Raw genomic sequence first — 22,669 nt, 5'->3', positions numbered from 1 at the left:
CCTTACAACAATGGTAATTCTTGATGCAACGAGAAGCTAGTAGCAGCACTATCAAAAGTTAACCCTATTGACGATGTGGAAACATTCCAAGAGTAGTCTGCAATTTCAGGTTGTGCATATAGGTTGTGCATATGCTAAATCTTCATAATTATGTTGAATACCATTAGAATCTTTATTATCAATGCCTTGAATCCTCTCTAGCTCCTTTGCTACTTCTTTCATGGTAGGTCGATTCCTTCCATTCAAATGTAAGCATCTCTTTGCAAGATCAACAACAGTTAAGATCTCTTCTTTTGGCGCATCTTTGAGAACTTGACCATCAAGAATGTCGAACAAACTACTGCTCTTTTTCTCCATCGTCATCATGAAATATGTTGCCAAACTTCTTCCTTCCTCCTCTGACCTTGTTGCAGATATTGCTTTTTGTCCGGTCAAGAGCTCGACAAGAACAACTCCAAAACTATAAACATCACTCTTATCTGTGAATTGGCTAGACTGAAAGTATTCTGGATCTAGATAGCCAAATGTGCCATAAACTAAAGTGGTCAAGTGAGCTTGCGCTAAGGAGATAGTTCTTGATGTACCAAAGTCTGCAACTTTTACTTTGAATTTTTCATCAAGGAGTATATTCGTAGACTTGACATCTCGATGATAAATTGGAAAAGAAGCTGCCGAGTGTAAGTATGAAAGAGCTCCTGCAACTTCAGTTGCAATTCGTAATCTCATGTTCCATGTGAAAGGAAACTCTGCATTTTTGTCATGAATATACTCAGAAAGTGTTCCGTTTGGGATGAATTCATAAACTAGAAGTGGAACATCTGTCTCCAGACAACATCCCAATAGCCTGACAACATTTCTATGATTGATTTGTGTAAGAATGACAACTTCATTGATGAATTCATAGAGTTTGGCTTCATCAATTATTTTAGACTTCTTTACAGCAACAATCTTTCCATCTTCCAACATTCCTTTGTACACAGTGCCTTGGCCTTCATGCCCAAGAACTCTATCTATATTGAAATTATCAGTTGCCTTCTCTAACTCTTTTGACTTGAACAACTTCGTTTGCTCGACATTGTTTTCACTTGAGTGTATCTGTTGTTCCAACAAAAGGCCACCATTTCGTTTGAAAAATGCTTTCTTGCGTTTAATTTCTTTTCTTTTCCTTATGAATATGTATAGTCTCCATGTACTAAAAAGTAGAACTAATAATCCAAGAGGACTCCCCACACCTGTTTATCATGTATGAATAAATAAACATAATCATCCATTTATAGAAATATGGAATTTTTTTAAAACTTATTCTTAATTAGTTTGTAATTTTAAATAAGCATAAATTAAACTGATTTTTTAATATTATTATTTCTCTTCTTCTAAACTTTAATTTTTTGATATAAGTTTTATAATATATAAATTGAAATTTATCAAACATTTGATTTTTTTCTTTCTGTTTTGGTTTCTAGGCTAGATAATGAAATATACTATTATTCATTTGATAAAAATATTGTTCAAAATACAATGCAAAATAATTTTTTGTGTTTTTCTTAAATTACAATGCAAACTAACGGAGATCAATAGAAAGAGTGACGGAATTACTATTATACTAATTTCTGGTATTTTTCTCTTTGAAAAAAAAAGATTGAGTCTATGATGCGTACAAACCTCAAACTTTAGGGTAGTTTGGTGACAAAATAGCCTCAATTTATTTTAATCAAAATTTGTGATAGATTTAAAATATATTTATAATTTTTTATCAAAAATATGATTAATTAAAATATATGGATATTAGCAGTAAAAATACATAATTTCTCAACACGGTTACAGTTAAATTCCTAAGTTTTTTTCTTTTGCATCAAAAATACATCTTGTTACACTTTTTTGGTAATCGTAGGTACCTAACAGTTAAGATGTAATTATTTCTTTTGGAAATGTGCTATAATTCAAATATTAATAAAAAATTAAAATATAATATAATGAAGCTCTTTTACTCACAAAAATTGTTGTGAGTAAAAGTATAAGATTTTTTGTAAAAATGAGAGAGTAGGTGGATAGATGAGTTCTAATAGTACAATAGTTATCCCAGTTACATTATTTTATTATTTAATTTGTATATCTCTTTTGTATAATAAGTGTGTAGATAAGGGAAATTCTTGGTTTTAACAGTTTTTATTTTGTTAATGTTAACTTTAACGAAATATTCTTATATTTAATAGAATATTCGTATATTTAACGGTAGTTTGTAAATACTTAAATTTAAATAAAATAAAATAAATAATTGAAAAAAATTAAATTAGGATATTTTTGAGATATTTTATAATGATAATTATTTAAAAATAATAAATAATTAAACAAATTAAAATAAGATACTTTACAATAATAATTATTTTAAAATAATAAATAATTAAACAAATTAAAATATGATATTTTTGAGATATTTTATAATGATAATTATTTAAAAATAATAAAATCATATGTTTTATAACTTAAATAAAATTTAATTAAACTTAAACTCACTTGTTAGAATAATATCATATTAAACATATAATATAATCTATTGTGAATTAGCAACAATTTTTTTTTTTTTAAAAATAGCAAGAAAATTAAATTTAAAATCTACGTATAATATTTAATATTACATTAAACATATAATATATAATCTCTTGTTGTCACTCCCAAATTCAAAAACTAGAACAAACATAAACTTAAACAAAAATAAATAAATTATTTAATTAAAATAGGATATTTATTTCAAAATTTATATGACATTAATATAAATTTAATAAAAATAATTAATAAATTCTATAAATAAAACTAAGCAAATGTGCAAATTGCACGTTGCTTGTATCTAGTATATATATATATATGTGTGTAATTTTAAAATTTTGTTCCATTATATATTTCCAATATATATTATTATTGATTTTTATTTTTGGTGGAATGAATTCCTAGATGCACTATTGTTATGTATTTTTACTGTGTTTTACATTAATTAACCACTACAAAATATTATTTTATGATTAATAGATAATCACACATAGACACAAAGAAAATTATATATATATAACAATTTTTTTATAGGGCTTCACTTTAAGCCCTACCGGTAGGGCTCTCAATGTTTCTCGACCCGTGAACAGTTTTCGGTGTGACTTTTTTTTATGACCGTGTATATTGTAGCTATTTAGAGTATCCTGCAAATTTTCAAAAAATTTCGAATAATTTACAGTACTGAAAACTAGGTTCAAACATGTTGTTTTCCACGCGTATAAAAAAAATTAGTCACACGTGCAACAATATGTTTGAACCTAGTTTTCGGTACTTTAAACTAATGAGAATTTTCTGAAAATTTGCAGGATGCTCTAAACAGCTAAAATTATTAAAATAATATCATATTAAACATATAATATAATCTACTGTGAATTAGCAACAAATTGTTTTTTTTTTTTTTAAACTAGCAAGAAACTTAAATTTAAAATCAATGTATAATATTTAATATTACATTAAATATATAATATATAATCTCTTCTTGTTACTCCCAAATTCAAAAACTAGAATAAACATAAACTTAAACAAAAATAAATAAATTATTTAATTAAAATATGATATTTATTTTAAAATTATAAGACATTAATATAAATTTAATAAAAATAATTAACAAATTCTATAAATAAAACTAAACAAATTTGCATAATGCAAGTTGCTTTTACCTATAAAGATGGCTTTGCGTTTATAACTGCAGTGATAGTCCCCGAAAGTGTTGACGCAAGTAGAGCCTTCAGGGCATGGCGATTTGTACTCAATGCATTCATTAATATCTGAGAATTAAATAGCACATAATTTTTTTAGTTAATATAAAATTTATTATTTATTTATTACCATATATATATTATAAAAAATGATTACTGTAACTATAATAAAAGTCCTAACTAATTGCATTTATGAATAACCTTTATATACAATTTGTGTTATAAAATAAAGGTAGCTAATATACGAGGAACTCATAAATCTTTCTATATAAAAAGTGCAGAAATTTTTTACATTAAAAGTTTGTTTTGTTAATTTTAATAGAATATTTTAAATATTTAACAAAATATATTTTTAAAATTAACTAAAAAATAATATTTATTAATTATATTAATATAAATTCAAATATTATAAAATATATCATTATTATGATTATAATATTTGATATAAGACTATATATAAAATAATTATATTAATATGCATTTTAATTTAAATTCAAATTCAAATATAATTAAATACCATTATTATAAAAATATATAATACAAAACTAGATATTTAATAATTATATTAATATAAATTTAAATGTTACAAAATGTTATTATAATAATAATTTATAATCCTAATTTTTTACTAATTATATTAATATGAATTCAAATATTATAAAATATTATTATTATAATAATATTTAATATAAAACTAGACATTTAATACTTATAATAATATAAAATATCATTATAATAATATATAATACATAATTTTAATTTTTATTAAAAATATTATCATTAATGTTTAAAAATGTTATTATATTATATAATGATCCAATTATAATAACATTAACAAACAAGTAGTAGTAGTTCAGAAGACTCATCATCAGTGCCTCTTTCTTCTTTATTGATCACTATTTGTCATCTGGTATCACATTTAATCAAAAAACACATATGTATAGTACTTCAATGGTGGATTAAACTTCAGTTTGAATATATATGAAGAGTAACTAGGACCAATTCAGTCACGTTTTCATTCATTTGGAATCTTGTGTAGGCGGAGATCCGGTATTTTCTGAATCGGTATTACCCATGAATCTCAATGATCAAGAATTGAAAATTGACACGTTAAGTAACTATAGAATATATGAACTACCATTTCGGTTGTAGGTGTAACCAACCCGCTATTAAAGATATGACTGAAAGAACTAATAAAAAAATAGCTCCATTATACATGTTACGAAATTCATATTAACCGCATTCAGTATAAGTTCAAGACACATAAGAGCTCTAACCATATTTCGGCTGGTGATCAATCCATAGATACTGTTGACGCCGTTTTTCGTCAAACAGTGAAAGGAGAGCACGTAAACAATGAATAACAATGGCTAAATGAAATAAAACAAATCAAACACGCTATTTTTACGTGGTTCAGCAGTTAAATCTGCCTAGTCCACGAGTCTCTGTTATTAATCTCAAGATTATCTCTGAAAATTCTTAAGCATGAATTCCTCAGAGTTTTCTCTCAAGGATCAGAAATTCCGTTCATTACAATGGTGCATGGCTTCTCTATTTATAGAGAAGGATGCAGAATACTATCCCACATATTTTGGGTAGTTACTCTTTTGTGAATAAAATAAATGGCTTTAAATGCCTATAATCAGATAAAAAAGGAAACTTCCCTGAAGACCAGGAAACGCATAACTGACTAGATAATATCCCACGATTCTTGAGGATTTACATTAATAAATGAGGATTACATCTCATGTTTATAATACTTGTAGATGTTCAAGGTGGTTATCGCGTATCTCTAAGGCTTTAGCATCCCAGGTCTCACGTCATTGTGCGAGCCAATGACATCTCCCGAGATCACGTGTATTTCGAGATCGTACGTACATCGAGCTCGAGACCCCCGATCCGAAGTCGTCCCCAAAGATGAGTGTGTTCTCGGAGCTACCTTTCGAGATCGCGATCGTTTCGAGGTCACCACACTCGAGATCATATATATCGTACTTTGCAGGCTCGATATACAATCCTGGAGCATACTCTAATCCTTACGAGACCATTTGTTGCAAATCCAACTTTCGAGGTCACATTTACCATGGCTCGAAATCTGGGTATAACATCTTGCCCCCTCAAAAGTATTTGTTCGAATCCTAAGAGAAGGAAACTTTTGAACTACTTTCTTTGAGAACTGTACCGTCACACTCTTGAAAATGGACACGCGTCAGCCGGGTATTGCTCACTTTAGGTACTTGAGTACCTTGGAAACACGCCCACGATCGTCCGTCTGACAACTTTTCGGCGCCTTCTTGTCATTGATCTCCATCCGTTCGATCTAGTGAGGATTTCATTCGACGCTCCTGATTAATTCCTTTTCCCCACCTATATATACAAGACCCCACTCTTCATCTTCTTCACTTTTATCTTCATTCGCCATAAGCAAGAAAAGAAAAACAAGCCCAGAGACCTCTTTGCAAAGTTCCTGTTCCGTGCATGTTTTCTCGTCCAAAGAAACAAAGGAATCCCGGTCTGTTCGAGTCAGTGAGTTCTTTCCTGCAACCTCTTCTTCAATCGACGATCTCTCTGCAATCACCATTACTGTGTAAGTATGCCATTTTTGTTCTCCATTTAAAACGTTCTTGCTGTGTGTGCTAGTTTATGTTCTTAGCATGACACGATAGGAGGTTTTGAACCGATAGGCTTTTATGCTTTCTAGATTTTCATTCTGGATGTTCGTCTCTGGTTTATACCCAGTTTTGACGTTTGAGTATGGTTCCCATTTTCTGGGTTTTGAAACTCTTAGGCAGCGTTTCTTGTACACTAAGTTTTCGGATAAAAACATGGGCTTTGACAAACGCACGAAACCCAAAAACGCTTTTCCTGGCTAACCGCCACTCTTCTTTCCCTTGAATTTCGGGATTTTCAAAAAATTATCCACTCCTTTTCTTTTTCGTGGAATACACGCCCCTGACTCTTCAATAAGGGTCTTAGTATTTAGTCTCGTTCCTAAATCTTCGAGCTCATTCCATCGAGCTCGTGACTCTTGCATGCATGGCCCTCACCATTTTTTCTTTCTCGCTAGATGTCACAGAATCTGGAAAGACGGTGGGGGTCATTGCTGGCAGTCCCTTACGAGCCAAAATCTCCGAGCCCGGAATCGCTCTTTGCCCGGAACCAACGTCGGATAAGAGAATACGAGCTTGCACGCGAGCAAGAAGATATCCGAGCCCACTATCGCCGCCAGATAAACGAGGTCATTGAAAAGAAGAGAAGAGTTCTTCGGGAGGCCATCTATCCGGAGCCTAAATCAGGACCTAGGCCTATTCCCCTCGACCTTGCGCTAAAAGTCACTGTTGCGTATCACCCAGGGGAACTCCAGTTTTCATTAATGGGGGAACCTTCCACCTCTCAACTGAGGAGAGAGATGTTGAAGGTCGAGCTTTACTGGAGCACGGTTACCACAACCAGTCAAATCTCTGACATCCTGGCTTTCCATGGCCTTAGCTTGTCAGGCACCTTGAAGTGTCGACCTCCGACTGGTCAAGAACGGAGCTGCTTCGCCCCTGGCGGCCGTGACGCCACAGTGAAATATGCGGCATGGAGCCAAGAACATATGAGGGTAGGAGCATTGCTGCCCTTGAAGTCTTTTTTCAAAGGCTTTATTGACTTTGTTGGGTTGGCTCCGTTCCAACTCAACACCAATTCGTACAGGGTGCTGTCTGCCCTGAGGTCCTTGTACCACGAGCTGGGGTGGGAAGGACCTTCAACTCAAGAGATTTTATATCTCTTTTGTTTAAAAAGTAACCCCTCCCGAGCTCGGGGAGGGGATGGTTTTTACTATCTCTCGAGCTACCCCAAGGAGACGAAGGTTTTTGGGGATCTTCCCAACCACCCGCCTGATTTCAAAAGGGCCTTTTTCTGGACCGATGGTCTGTCCCCGTCTCGGCATTATTCGTTCAGGTGGATTCGTAAGTATTCTTGTTATTTTTATTCCTGAGCTCGAGACTTTAGTTCTTAAACCCTATATCTAGTTGAAATGTGTCTCGCTTTTCAGCTAATTTCTAGCGTCCCACCCCCGATGAGGCAATGAAGGGGCACCGAGAAGCCTTGCTTCGACTCCCTTATGGCAGGAGATCTCTCTCATATCTATTACATGAGGACAAGCTCCGAGCTTGCGGGTTGTTGGGAGAGGGCCAGTCAACCTCTGATTGGTCCAGTAAAAAATATGAACACTGGGAGGAGGTGCCACTGCCCACAGGTGCCCTTCCTCCGAGGAGAGAAAGGAGACCATCACTCCCAGTTCGCCTGAGGAGTCCGCGATCGAGGAATGAGGCCAATGACGAAGCCTCGAGCTCGGATTCAGATGGAGGTAAAACCCTTCCTACTTCGTGAATGTGGTCCCCACTTTACTAAAACACAGGCCCAATAGGTTAGTCTCGTGCCCACAGGATAGATACCACTTCTACATATGGAGTTGGGTAGATGACTGTGTCCATAGGTTCGACAGTGGGCTTGGGAAATACGATACCATGTATACCACGGACGAGGTGTGGAATGGGATAGCTGTGCAGTACGGGACCAATGATTATAGGGACCTCTCGAGGTTATCACCTACTTATAGGGAAGGCACTCCCCCCGCTTCCTCTAAAGACGGGGGAATTTCTTGGTCCCCAAGTTCGGGCTCGGGGGAGAGTCCCAGTTAGGTTTTTTCTTTACCTGGTTTCCATCTCTTTTCAAACTTATTATTATTGTCTAACCCATTGTCACTGTGCAGGTGCCATGAATCCCGACCTCGACGTTGTGCTTTTTAGCGATGGGGGAGCTGGCGCCCAGAGGACCAAACGCCCGAGGATACCAGGGAGGTTCGACCGACCGTCCAAGGTACCTAGACGCCGCGAGACGACTCCCACGGCCCAGACCACTGCAAACACCTCCAAGGAACCGACTGCCCAGGTTAATGGGTCAGGCTCGACTGCACCCATCTCGCTGCCTCCCACCGAAACCCAGTTAGCAGTTATTCGGCCCCCGAAGAAACCTTCTACCTCCAAGGTTCAGCTGCCAACAGCCCGAACTCATACTGAGGAGTACGTACTTGATGGTGCCGCTGGGACAGAAAGGGCTATACTCAGCTCGGACGTCCTTTCTCGGGTGGGTCAGATCTTTTCTGGCTTCGGCGCCGACCACTGGGATCTCGTGCGCAAGGCCTCGGACTGCAATACTCTTTATGATAAGAGTATCAAACTCACCACCGCGGTAGCCTTCTCAACTCTATTTTAAGTATTTATGCCTCAATTCGCAATTCTGATTCGTTCTTTGTGTTTCAGGCCCTTGTCGTTTTAGCACAGCTCAACTATAAGCTGACCAACGAGGTGCAAACGAGTTTGTCTCTGGCCCAAAAATCGAAGGATCTCGAGCTTAAGATGGCTGATGAGCTCAAAGACTCGAAGTCTGAACTTGAAAAAATGAGGACCCGTCTCGAGGAGCTGGAAAAGTCGAATGTCGAGCTCGAGAAGGCCAATGCCAAGCTCGAAGAGGAGAAATTTGTCACCTTCGACTTCATGGAGAGCGAGAAGGCCCGCCTCCTGGACGAGTATAAGGAGCAGAAGGAGAAAGCGGTCGACCAGGCCATGTACAAGCTTTGGGCTGATAATGCCGACCTCGATACCAGCTTCCTGGGTCCTCTCGAAGCCACATATGTTGAGCGGTGGAATACCTGTCTTGAGGCAAGTGTAGCTGCTCGAGAGGTGGCTCAGAAGGATAGCCATGCTATTCGTCCTGGAGGGTCCGGTGATACTGATGCTGAGAAGGCCAAGGATACTCCTCTTCCTTAAATCCGATCTCGGAGAAGTCATTTATTGGGGTTGCGTCCCCCTATTTTGTAATTATTTTTAATTTATGCCCACGAGGCTGATACAATTTCTTTAACTATTCTTTTACATGCTTTACATTTCTTGGCTCGAAATATTTTGCACATTTTTATATTGATGAACCGGTTATGTTTATTTATTCATACAAACATAGTTTGGATTTAGGCTCGAAATTCGATGCATTCATGCATAGTTTATTCGAATTATCCGCTTCCGACCTCGTTACTTATCAAGGTCGGATATTACTTTAACCATGAACTCAAAAGCACTTATATGGTGTGTAATGTGAATGATCTGGTTATATCTTTTTTTTTGTTTAGTCACTTTTCCTCATCCTCAGTTTTTATTCCGAGGTTACGAGTTCGAAACTATTTTTCTTTAAGATATTCCAGCCTCGATCTCGACTTATCTCGAAATAGGTTTGGGTTCCTACTTACCATCGATTAATTTTTTGGCTGGTTTGTTCCAGACCTGTTAAGTTTGCACATCTGGTTAACTCCAAACGTTTTAGGTTTTTGGTAGTTCGGTTATGTCCGAACAATCTAAGCCCGCGTACTTGGTTATCTCCAAATACTTTTATCTTTTTGATAAGTCGATTATGTCCGAACTATCTAAGCTTGCGTACTTGGTTATCTCCAAATACTTCATATAAATATATATTTTTTATTTTTTTTAATCTGACGGTATATATACCAATGATGCCCCCTTAATATCCTATGAGTGTGACCATAGGTTATTAAATTAAGAGAGATTGCAAAAATAAAAAGAAATTACATATGGAACAAAATAGACCTTTTATTTGATGAAATTCAAAAACAAACAAACAAACTAGTACAGATAGAAAGTCATGGTTACAGGCAACACTTTTCCTACACTATTGATAGTAAGGTCTTAGGTGTTTGCCATTCCATGCTCGTGGTATCAGGCTCCCATCTAATCTCGCAAGTTTGTATACGCCAGGTCGGATGACTGACTCTATCTGGTATGGTCCTTCCCAGTTCGGCCCGAGCACTCCAGCTGTTGGATCTCGGGTTGCTAAGAATACGCGTCTCAAGACCAGGTCTCCCACTCCGAACTTTCGATCTCGAACCCTCTTATTGAAATATCTTGTGGTTCGTTGCTGGTAAGCAGCATTTCTCAGCTGAGCCTCTTCTCTTTTTTCTTCGATCAAATCTAGGGTTTCTTCGAGCTGAGTATGATTTGAATCCTGATCGTAAATTTGAGTTCGGATCGTCGGGATTTCGACCTCGATGGGCAACATTGCCTCGCAGCCGTACGCTAGAGAGAACGGGGTATGTCCTGTTGATGTCCAAGCTGTAGTCCTATATCTCCAAAGGACTTGAGGCAATTCCTCGGGCCATCGTCCCTTTGCCTCCTCCAACTTTTTCTTCAGAGAACTCTTGAGAGTTTTGTTAACGGCTTCGACCTGACCATTCGCTTGAGGGTGAGCCACTGATGAAAAACTTTTTATTATGCCGTTCTTTTCACAAAAGTTGGTGAACAAGTCGCAATCGAACTGGGTTCCGTTATCGGATACAATCTTTCTAGGTACTCCGTATCGGCATACGATGTTCTTTACCGCGAAATCCAGGATCTTTTTCGAAGTTATAGTTGACAATGGTTCAACCTCCGTCCATTTCGTGAAGTAATCAACGGTGACTACAGCATATTTTACTCCACCTTTTCCAGTTGGGAGAGAGCCTATGAGGTCGATGCCCCATACTGCGAAAGGCCATGGGGATGTCAACATTGTCAGTTCGGAAGGTGGAGCTCGGGGTATCGTTGCGAATCTCTGGCATTTGTCGCATTTCTTCACATACTCAAAGGAGTCGGTTCTAATGGTTGGCCGAAAATATCCTTGACGTATGATCTTCTTGGACAGGCTATGCCCCCCGGTGTGATCTCCGCAGAACCCTTCATGAATTTCTTCAATGATCTTCTTTGCTTTGGGAGGTGTTACACACCTAAGCAGCAGCATGGAATACCCTTTTCTGTATAGCTTTCCGTCCAAAATGGTGTAACGAGGAAGTTGATACATCAATTTTCGAGCCTGGTTCCGATCCTTTGGTCAAATTCCATTTTCGAGATAATCAACTATTGGACTCATCCAGGTCGGTTCTGTTTCAATCATACACACATCTTCCTCGTCTGGCTCAGTAATGCTCGGTGCTGATAGGTGTTCTACGGGTACAACATTCAGCTCTTCATTTTCGGCGGAAGTGGTGAGTCGAGCTAAGGCATCTGCATTTGAGTTTTGTTCTCGGGGAACCTATTCGATTGCATAAAACTCGAAATACTCCAATGCGGATTTTGCCTTCTCCAGATAAGCTGCCATTCTTGTACCACGAGCCTGGTACTCTCCCAAGATTTGATTAACCATGAGCTGGGAGTCGCTGTAGCAATGTATAGCTTTGGCCTTGAGCTCTTTTGTTATTCGTAGTCCCGCGAGTAGAGCCTCGTACTCAGCTTCATTATTAGATGCTTTAAAGCCAAATCTTAAAGCAGAGTGAAATTTGCTCCCCGCAGGAGTGATCAAAATAACTCCTGCCCCCGCTCCATTTTCATTTGACGAGCCGTCGACGTAGAGTTTCCACAGCTCGTGGGCCGTGGTTATTACCTCGTCGGCGGCTATACCAGTGCACTCCACTATAAAGTCTGCCAAGGCTTGTGCCTTAATGGCCGTTCTCGGATGGTAGGTGATCTCGAACTGTCCGAGCTCAACAGCCCATTTAAGGAGTCGACCTGACGCCTCTGGTTTAGACAGGACTTGCCTAAGCGGTTGATCTGTCAGTACATGGATGGGATGTGCCTGAAAGTAGGGGTGGAGCTTGGGAGATGAGTGGATTAAACTGAAGGCGAGTTTCTCCATCAATGGATATCTTGACTCTGCCCCCAGTAATCTCTTACTGATGTAATAGACGGGTTTCTGCACCCTCTCTTCTTCCCGAACGAGCACCGCGCTTATCGCGTGTTCGGTGGTTGAGAGGTATAGGTACAATACTTCTCCCGTTTCGGGTTTTGACAGGATGGGTGGTTCAGCGAGGTGTCTTTTGAGCTCCTGGAAGGCTAGCTCGCATTCTCATGTCCATTCAAACTTCTTACTTCCTCTCAATAAGTTGAAGAATGGAAGGCCACGATCTGTTGACTTCGAGATGAATCTGCTCAGGGCGGCCATCCTGCCAGTTAAGCTTTGGACATCTTTATGCTTCCGAGGTGAAGGCATATCAATCAGGGCCTTTATTTTGTCGGGATTAGCCTCGATTCCACGAGAGTTGACAATGAAACCCAGAAATTTTCCCGAAGACACCCCAAAAGTGCACTTCTGAGGGTTTAGCTTCATGTTGTACTTTCTGAGCACGCCAAAGCACTCTTCGAGGTCATCAACATGGTTCTTGTTAAGTTGAGACTTAACAAGCATGTCATCAACATAAACCTCCATGTTGTTCCCTATTTGTTCTGAAAACATCATGTTTACGAGCCGTTGATATGTAGCTCCAACGTTCTTGAGTCCGAACGACATAACATTATAACAGTATAGCCCTTTATCTGTAATGAAGCTCGTATGTTCTTGGTCGGGGGCATGCATGGGAATCTGGTTATATCCAGAATATGCATCCATGAATGACATCAAGCCATGCCCCGCCGTGGCATCCACGAGCTGATCAATTCTCGGCAGCGGAAAACAGTCTTTTGGGCACGCCTTGTTGAGGTTTGAGTAGTCAATACAGGTTCTCCACGTCCCATTGGGCTTTGGGACCAACACTGGATTGGCTACCCAGTCAGGGTAAAAGGCATCCCTAATGAAATGGTTTGCTTTTAATCTGTCAACTTCCTCCTTTAATGCTTTCTTTCTATCCTCGTCCAGCTGTCTTCGCTTTTGTTGCTTCGGGGGAAAGCTTTTGTCTATATTTAATGCGTGGCTCGCAACATTCAGGCTTATCCCCACCATGTCTGAGTGTGACCATGTGAAGACATCCTGGTTTTTCTTCAGAAAGCAAAATTAATTGCTATTTTGCTTCGTCTAGGAGGTGTTTTTCGACCTTCACCTTTTTCGAGGGATCACCTTCGTCGAGCTGAACTTCTTCGAGCTCTTCCAATGGTTCGAGGTCAACTTTCTCCTCAATCCTTGGATCTATTTCCTCGTCAATTTCTAAAACCGTTCCATCTTTATTTTGTATGATAACGAGTGCTTGAGCGCTTGTTTGCTTCTTTCCCCTCAAAGAAATGCTATAGCACTCCCTTCCTGCCAATTGATCTCCTTTTAATGTCCCGACCCCGCTTGGGGTTGGGAACTTAAGGGCCAGGTGCCTCACAGATGACACTACCCCCAGCCCGACCAGGGCGGGTCTCCCAAGCAGTACATTGTAGGCAGACGGTAAATCTACCACCACGAACTCCATTATCTTGGTCACCGAGACTGGATAGTCTCCCAAGGTCACAGACAGTTCAATGGATCCCATACAGGCAGTCCCTTCTCCTGAAAAGCCGTACAAAGTAGTTTCACATGCCTTTAGGTCGCGAAGGGAGAGTCCCATTTTCTCGAGAGTCGCTTTATAAAGAATGTTGACTGAGCTCCCATTGTCTATGAGAACTTGACGGACTCTGTTGTTGGCAAGCTGAAGAGTAATAACCAATGGATCATGATGAGGGAACTGAACATGGGAAGCGTCTTCCTCAGTGAAGGTTATCGGTTGCGTTTCAACCCTTTGGCTTTTTGGTGCCTTAGGTTCGGGTTCATAAGGAGACCCGCCCCTGTCTTCAGCTCGTTAACGTATCGCTTTTGAGCATTTCTGCCCCCTCCTGCGAGATGAGGCCCTCCCGAGATGGTTATTACGTCCTCTCCATCTATCGGCGGGGGCCTGTCTTCTTCCCGAGATCGGGAATTATTATTTTGTGCCGTCAAAGGCGCAGCTACTCTCTGGCTCGCAGTAGTCTGTCCAGTACTCTGGTTTTTGACATACTGCCGGAAATAACCTCTCGAGATCAACCCTTCGATCTCGTCCTTCAGCTGTCGACATTCATTAGTGGTGTGTCCGGTGTCTCTATGGAACCGGCAATACTTACTGGAATCCCTCTTGGATTTTGGATTTCTCATTGGGTCCGGACGCCTGAAGGGGACCTGGTTTTCATTAGCCAGCTATATGTTTTCCCGAGACTCGTTGAGCTCGGTGTGTACTTTATATACGGAGAAATACCTTTCTCCTTTATTTTTCTTTCCTCCTTCAGCCTCGGGGTTATTTCCCTCGCTCTTTTTCCTCTTGGAGGGATTCTCCGAGGTAGGCTGTGGAGCTGCTGGGTCAGCCGAGGTTGAGGCGGAGTTAATGTTTATCTTTGTAGTTTCGGTCTGCAAGGTCGCCTTAAGCGTTGACCTCGCCTCCTCTACATTGACAAATCTCTGCGCCCGTCCGTTAAACTCGGTTATTGACCTCACCGGTTTCCCTTGCATGTCATCCCAAAGGTCACTTCCGGGTAAAACACCAGCTCGGATAGCCATGAGGTGCCCACTGTCATCCACATCTCGAGCTCGGGCGACCTCTAGATTAAATCTTGTCAGGTAGCTTTTCAGTGTTTCGCTCGGCTGTTGTCGGACGTTGGTCAAAGTGGATGCCTCTGGTCTGACTCCCATCATAGCTCGGAACTGCTTCTTGAAGTCTCTAGACAACTGATCCCATGAAGTTATCAAGTGTCTCTTGTACTTTTCGAACCAACTCTTGGCAGGTCCGGCCAACGATGTTGGAAACAACATGCACCTGAGCTCGTAACCCACGTTACTAGCTCTCATAATAGTGTTGAATGTACTCAGGTGACTGCATGGGTCGGTTTTTCCTTCAAACGCTGGGACGTGAGGAATCCGGAACCCTTGAGGAAATTGAGTGTTAGATATATGTGGAGCAAACGGCTCGAGCTCCTCGTCAGAGTCCTCATATCGACCATTCCCTCGTTCATTCTTTAAAAGCCTAAAGGCTTTTTCGAGCTGATCGATCCTTTCTTGGACTGGGTCCTTAGGTGGTGTCTGGAATTGACAGTCATTGATCATGATTCCAGGCTCGCGTCTCCGTGAGGGATCTCTACGCCCATTCAAGTGATTCCTTAGGTCCGGATTTGTCCGATCTCCCCTCCCCCTGCTCAGATTTAGATGATTTCGCAGGTCAGGACGATTCTTGCGACTTCCAGTATTTTTACGACCTCGGTCGCATTTACTGATGGACCTGGACTCTCCGAACTCGTCACTGGTGAAACTCATTGATCGGTCATTTCGCGATAAGTTCTTCCCATATCGCCTCGTCTCTGCAGTGCGAGACCGGGACGCCTGACTTTTCTCAGATTGTGCGCCTCTCTGCTCCTGGAAAGTCTCCCTGTGTCCTTGTCTCTCCCCCGTACGCCCTTGATTCTGCTCTCGAACAGGTTGAGCGTTTCTGCAGGGAGGTGAAGGATATCTTATGGGAGACGGAGGGAACCGTATAGGCGACGGTGGCTGCCGTCCTTGCCTCGGCCTGGAGGGTTTAGAATTTGCCCGAGATGGGTCAATCGCGTTCGGTGCACTACCAGGAACCTGAGTCCGAGCCTCGGTAGGAGCTCGGTTATTCTCAGTTCCTTCAGGCACTTCCACAGGTGGATTAGGCGGGACCCAAGCTCGGGTACTCCTCTGGGGCCTAGGAGGAGCAGATGGCTTTGCTGGTGCCGGAGGTTGAGTCGGCCTCCTCGTGGCAGCATCTTTTCGTGGACGTCCATGGGGCCTTCGGGGAGGAACATGCACGTCCCTTGGAGGAGGGACTTGGTTTTCGCGCGGAGGCGGGGGCTGAGCCACCTGCGCCTCTGCGGCCATCCTAGTCAACTCCTCATTCCGTTTGTTGGCTTCTGCCAGCAGCTGTTTCAATTGCCGATTTTCCAGTTCTACAATAGGAACGTAACGCTCAGGATTGTAGTACATATCCTCATCCCTCGGAGGAGGCGGTGGTCCCCGGGAATCCGAGGACCCACTTCTCTCCTCAGGATCCGGGTTCTCCATTGGTTGTTTTCCAGGACGCCTTGGGTAGCTTTCATCAGGGGTGTTCTGATTGTTTGTAGCCATGAATCTCTCAGGGATGAATGCTTAATGCTCTCAATGAAAGCACCAAACTGTTGACGCCGTTTTTCGTCAAACAGTGAAAGGAGAGCACGTAAACAATGAATGACAATGGCTAAATGAAATAAAACAAATCAAACATGCTATTTTTACGTGGTTCAGCAGTTAAATCTGCCTAGTCCACGAGTCTCTGTTATTAATCTCAAGATTATCTCTGAAAATTCTTAAGCATGAATTCCTCAGAGTTTTCTCTCAAGGATCAGAAATTCCGTTCATTACAATGGTGCATGGCTTCTCTATTTATAGAGAAGGATGCAGAATACTATCCCACATATTTTGGGTAGTTACTCTTTTGTGAATAAAATAAATGGCTTTAAAAGCCTATAATCAGATAAAAAAGGAAACGTCCCTGAAGACTAGGAAACGCATAACTGACCAGATAATATCCCACGATTCTTGGGGATTTACATTAATAAATGAGGATTACATCTCATGTTTATAATACTTGTAGATGTTCAAGGTGGTTATCGCGTATCTCTAAGGCTTTAGCATCCCAGGTCTCACGTCATTGTGCGAGCCAATGACATCTCCCGAGATCACGTGTATTTCGAGATCGTACGTACATCGAGCTCGAGACCCCCGATCCGAAGTCGTCCCCAAAGATGAGTGTGTTCTCGGAGCTACCTTTCGAGATCGCGATCGTTTCGAGGTCACCACACTCGAGATCATATATATCGTACTTTGCAGGCTCGATATACAATCCTGGAGCATACTCTAATCCTTACGAGACCATTTGTTGCAAATCCAACTTTCGAGGTCACATTTACCATGGCTCGAAATCTGGGTATAACAGATACCGATAGAGAAATTGCTCAGGATACCCTTTTTTAGCTTCTAGAACCTATTTCTTAGTTCAAGATGAGTGTACTACGGGTGTAGTACACGAACGATAGGCTCCTCAACAAGTTCATAGACTAGAGTATCAAAACAATATAATAAAAAAGGTGTCGGTGTATTATAAAGTAAATCAAAGCAACTCAAAATAGTGTTTAAAAACAAAAAATAAAACTAAGAAATGACATTTTGATTATATATCAAAGGAATCAGATCTTGTCCTGGGTGAGAAACCGCCTTCTATGTATGCCTTTTTTGTGGGTGATGCTCATGATCCTACAGCTCGTATAGTATAGACCAATCAATCGAATATTGATTAATACGTAATCGATCGAACACTACTTGAAAATGAACTTTAATTTTCTAATTAAGAAAAAAAAAAGAGCATGTTGATTATATCCAAATTCGGGGACAACCAAAATCTTCATTTATTATGAGTAAAGACACTATTGCTAATATACTAACCTCTATACGAAATGCTGACATGAATAAAGCTGTGTTCGGGGGGGAGTTATTGTCTATCGTTGGCCTCTATGGTAGAATCAGTCGGGGGCCTGAGAGGCAAAAAAAAAAAAAATACTATAAATACTATAAATTGATAAGCAAATATCTAATTAATTAAGATACCATTTTAGCAATAAGTCAAACCAAAAGATATAAGGTTAATTAAACAACAATTTGGTATATTGTGTTTTATCAAAATACACATTTAGTATCCCATGTTATTAATAATATTGTTTATCTAGTACCCTATAATTTAAAATTTTACATATTTGGTACCTTAAACAAATTTGATTAATGAAATTTTATCAATACGAACAAACTATCCTCAATTATATGGGTTTCAAATTCAAATTTAATTACTTAATTACATATAACTTAGAGCAATTTATTAGTCATATTGATAAAATTTTATTGATCGCATTTGAGTCCAAGTACCAAATATGTACAATTGTAAATTATAAGATACCGAATGAGTATTACCAAAAATATTAGATACCAAATTTGTATTTCGATAAAACACAATATACCAAATATGTATTTACCCGAGATATATTAATATATAAAATCTATAATGCATAAAGCAATTACTAAATTCTCTCATATATATATATTTTATAACTCGCAAATATATAATTTAAAACTTGAATTCGAGTACTCTTTTATAATTTATGGACATCATCAAGGAAAGTATGATAGTGCTAATATGACAGGATACTTCTATATCATATCCCAAGAAAGAGACATACTGTTACACTTTTCCTGTTTCCAGCATAGTTATAATCTCAATTTTTTTTATATAATAATATATAATATACACTACAAGAAATAAGTTCTTTGCCGGCGCAATTCGAAATTGCGCCGGCAAAAATTACTTTCACCGGCGCAATTCGTGAATTGCGCCGGCAAAAATCAACCCCTTTACCGGTGCAATTTTACGCCGGTAAAGGTGACTTTTGCCGGCGCAATTCGGGGTTGCGCCGGCAAAGGTATCGTGTTAAAAAATGTCATAGGTTTTGCCGGCGCAACCCTGAATTGCGCTGGCAAAAGTCACCAGATTTTAAAATAAACATACAAACTTTTGCCGGCGCATTTCACCTAACGCGCCGGCAAAAGTCAAACGTGTTGTCAAATTTTCACACGTTTCAAAGAAGGTAGGTGGGTATACTTTTGCCAGGGCGTTTAGTTGCGCCGGCAAAAGTCGAAATAATTAAAACGACGTTGTTTGAGTGTAGGGTTTAGTAAAATACTTTTGCCGGCGCATTTTTAGACTTTTGCTAGCGCAACGAAACGCGCCGGCAAAAGTTATAACGATATACCCAGCCGCCCGAGCCTCCTTCTTCCCCATTTCAGTTCTCTCTCTGAAACACAAAGCTTCGCTCTCTCTCTCTCCTCTGTGATATACTCTCCGACCACCGTGAGCCATAATCCCACCGTGGCTTATCTCTCAAGGTTAGTGAAGCTTCTCTCTCAAGTTAGTATTCAGGATTTTTTAACATTTTTGGATTTTTTTCAATATATTTTGTTTTGTAATTGTATTTTTTTTGTTATTCTCTCCCTATATAAACATGTGTGTAGCTACTCTCGGTAAAACAAGTCTAAAAATGATAGTTTATATATATATTTCAGTTTATATATAAATATTTATTTTCTTTTATATATATATATATTTATATATATCTGATTATATATATATTAATTTATATTTATCATTTTATATATATATGTATATATTTATATATATCAGTATATGTATATATTTATATATCCGAGTATATGTATATATTTATATATCCGAATATATATATGCATTTCAGTATATGTATGGATATATGTTTATGTATATGTGTAAATGTGTATGTATATATGTTTATGTATATGTGTAAATGTGTGTGTGTATATATGTTTATGTATATGTGTAAATGTGTGTGTGTATATGTTTATTTAATGTTAAATTTTTTTAGAAAATTGATTAATATAAATGTATGTGTGTGATATTTGGTATTATAGTTATATTTTTCTGTTAAAAAAATAAATAAATATGTGTAGTTTTATAAAAATGAGATTAATAATGAAAAAGAAAATATGATTTTAGTATTTATTAAAAAAAATTTGATTTGAGTATGTATATTTTTTAATTTTAATGCTTAATATGTATATTAAAAAATAGATTAGATTATGTATATTAAAAAAAAATATATTATATTTTTTATATTAAATATTACTTGTTTATAAATATTTATTAAATAAATTTTTTTGATGTTACTGATAGAAAATGATATAAAAAGATTTGATATATGTTATTAATCTTGGTTTATGTTGTGCATGTTATGAGAATGTTCTGTATATTGCTCTGGGAATATTCTGGTTATATATGTGTTTAATTTGTAGGTTTTTAATTTTTGGGATAGTTTGAAATATAGTCGTTATGCTGCCCAAATTTTGTTGGAGTTAGTAAAATTAATAAAAGTTTAATAATTAATTAAATAAAAATTTAAGTATAATTAAAAATTCATCAAAAAATAATTTTTAACTATAATTTAAATAAAATAAAATTACCAATCATAATAATTAATAATTAATTTTAACATTAATATTAGATGTTTTGTAATTGAAAAAGTTAAAAATATAAATGATTTAATAAAATATAAATATAATAAAATTATTATTGATTAAGTAAATAATCCAATACAAATTGAAGAATTTAATAAAAAATTACAAAATGGAGATTAATGTATAATTAAATTAATTTTAAATTAAAAGTAATAAATAAGTAAATGTTAAAGTAGACTAGTCAATGGACACGTGGCAGTACATGATTGATCTACATTGTTATTATTCTTAAAATATTTTTTAATTTAACAAAAAAATAAAATTTACATTTTTTAAAAAAAAATTCAAATTTTTTTTCAACTTAAGATTAAGTATGAAAAATAAATTTTTTTTAAAATTTAATTTTATATTGTTAATATCCTCAAATTTTTTAATTTATTATTATTATTATTATTATTATTAAAATCTTCCTATTTATCATTTTGTCTACTTGTTTGCAATTAAAGATTAAGTAATTTTGTTTAAAATCTAAGCAATAATTTAAGATTAAATATTTTTTTTACTTAATCCTAAATAATTGATTAAAAGCAGCAAATTTGATTTTTTTTTTTGTAAAATATGAAAAAAAATATATTTTTTGTTACCTTTAAATTGGAAAACAATAAATTAGATTTTTAAAAAAAATAAAAAATAAAAAATGATTTTTTTTATGAAAAATTATTTAAAATAATAATAATAATGTGTACCAATCATGTGGTGCCACGTGTCATTTATGTGTTAGTAAGTTGTAAGTTTGAGTAATTTAGCCGGAAATATCTCTATAAATAATAATTTTTGCCAGAGATAGGATATTATTATCAGTTAGTGATAATTAGGGAGACAAACAGTCATGAAATACTTTGACTATCATTTCCCTCATTTTAAGACAATTATTAATATTTTCTTAATTATTTCGCTTAATCATTTTGCAGCAAAATCAGGACATTATGCTAGAAAATCAGAACCTAAAGAAGCATACGACTAAACTTGAGAGTCGTCAACGGCGTCAAGACTTTTAACAAAATATTGTTAATATCCTCAAATTTTTTAATTTATTATTATTATTATTATTTGATGAGATAATCAAAATCTATGGCTTTTAACAAAATATTGATGAGTCTTATGTTTACAAAGTGCAAATCAAATAGTGGTATTCCTAGTTATTTATGTAGATGATATCTTACTCATTGGAAACAATGTTAAGAAATTATTATAGGTGAATAATTGGTTGAGCACTCAATTCCAGATAAAGGATTTGAGTATAGCAAGTTATAAATAAAAAATGATCATGTATTTGTATTTCTAATAATTTATTATTTTATTATATTTGTTAATAATATTTATAAATAGAAATTGAAACGCAATTTTCATACTATAACAAAAATTATAAAATTTAATATTAAAATTCATTAAAAAAACTATAGTTTTACATATTTTATTATTTTTAGTAAATAATCTATGTAATTACATCAAATCTAATTAATCACATTTTATTTTTGTTATACATAACTAACAAAAACATCCAAGAATATATATATATATATATGAATTAATTTAAATAATATTAGGATTGAGGATTACCTTGACACCCGTCCTGAATGTACGCTCTCCCTCGAAATCCATTACGGCAGTAACAGCTGTATATCCGATCTAGAGAGGAATTTAAATTAACACCATCATAGTTTTCGCACTACACCAAATACCCATTTCCATAACACATGAATATAATAGAAATGAAAAAGAGTTATGGTAAATGTTATATATGGAGCAAATGAAAAAGGCGGTAATATTTTGGGAGCCCGCCACTTACTTTTTTTTTCAGAAAAAATCACACCAAATTCAGACTCACAATTTTGTTCTTCGGCTAAGAAAACAAAGTCCGACCTCTATCTTCGGTTTCATCATCCCTGCTTCAAATCTAAGCTCACATCTCCTCCATCCCTCATATCTCCTCCATCTTTCTCTCATCTTTCTCTATCTCTCTGTTCCATTCGTTGGGTTGTTTCACTCCTCTTTGGCTC

The 22,669-nt window shown here is 37.0% G+C and overlaps 1 protein-coding gene across 1 annotated transcript; it reads right to left on the bottom strand.

Annotated features, from left to right (window-relative positions):
- Nucleotides 1-105: 105 nt before the first annotated feature.
- Nucleotides 106-22,616, bottom strand: LOC133786243 (wall-associated receptor kinase-like 1). Its single transcript, XM_062225443.1, has 3 exons — nt 22,533-22,616; nt 22,230-22,338; nt 106-1,232 (listed from the first exon to the last, which is right to left on the bottom strand). The coding sequence occupies exons 1-3, from the start codon at nt 22,614-22,616 to the stop codon at nt 106-108; spliced, it is 1,320 nt and encodes a 439-aa protein (XP_062081427.1).
- Nucleotides 22,617-22,669: the final 53 nt, after the last annotated feature.

Source organism: Humulus lupulus, chromosome 6 (assembly GCF_963169125.1).
Source record: "Humulus lupulus chromosome 6, drHumLupu1.1, whole genome shotgun sequence".
NCBI lineage: Eukaryota > Viridiplantae > Streptophyta > Magnoliopsida > Rosales > Cannabaceae > Humulus > Humulus lupulus.
This window is presented reverse-complemented; position numbering and strand designations above follow the sequence as displayed.

Coding starts and splice junctions, on each gene's coding strand:
- LOC133786243 (XM_062225443.1), bottom strand. CDS start 22,616: ATGAGAGAAAGATGGAGGAGATATGAGGGATGGAGGAGATGTGAGCTT. Junction 22,339..22,532: donor TGATGAAACCGAAGATAGAG/GTCGGACTTTGT, acceptor TATTTGGTGTAG/TGCGAAAACTATGATGGTGT. Junction 1,233..22,229: donor CATTCAGGACGGGTGTCAAG/GTAATCCTCAAT, acceptor CATGATAAACAG/GTGTGGGGAGTCCTCTTGGA.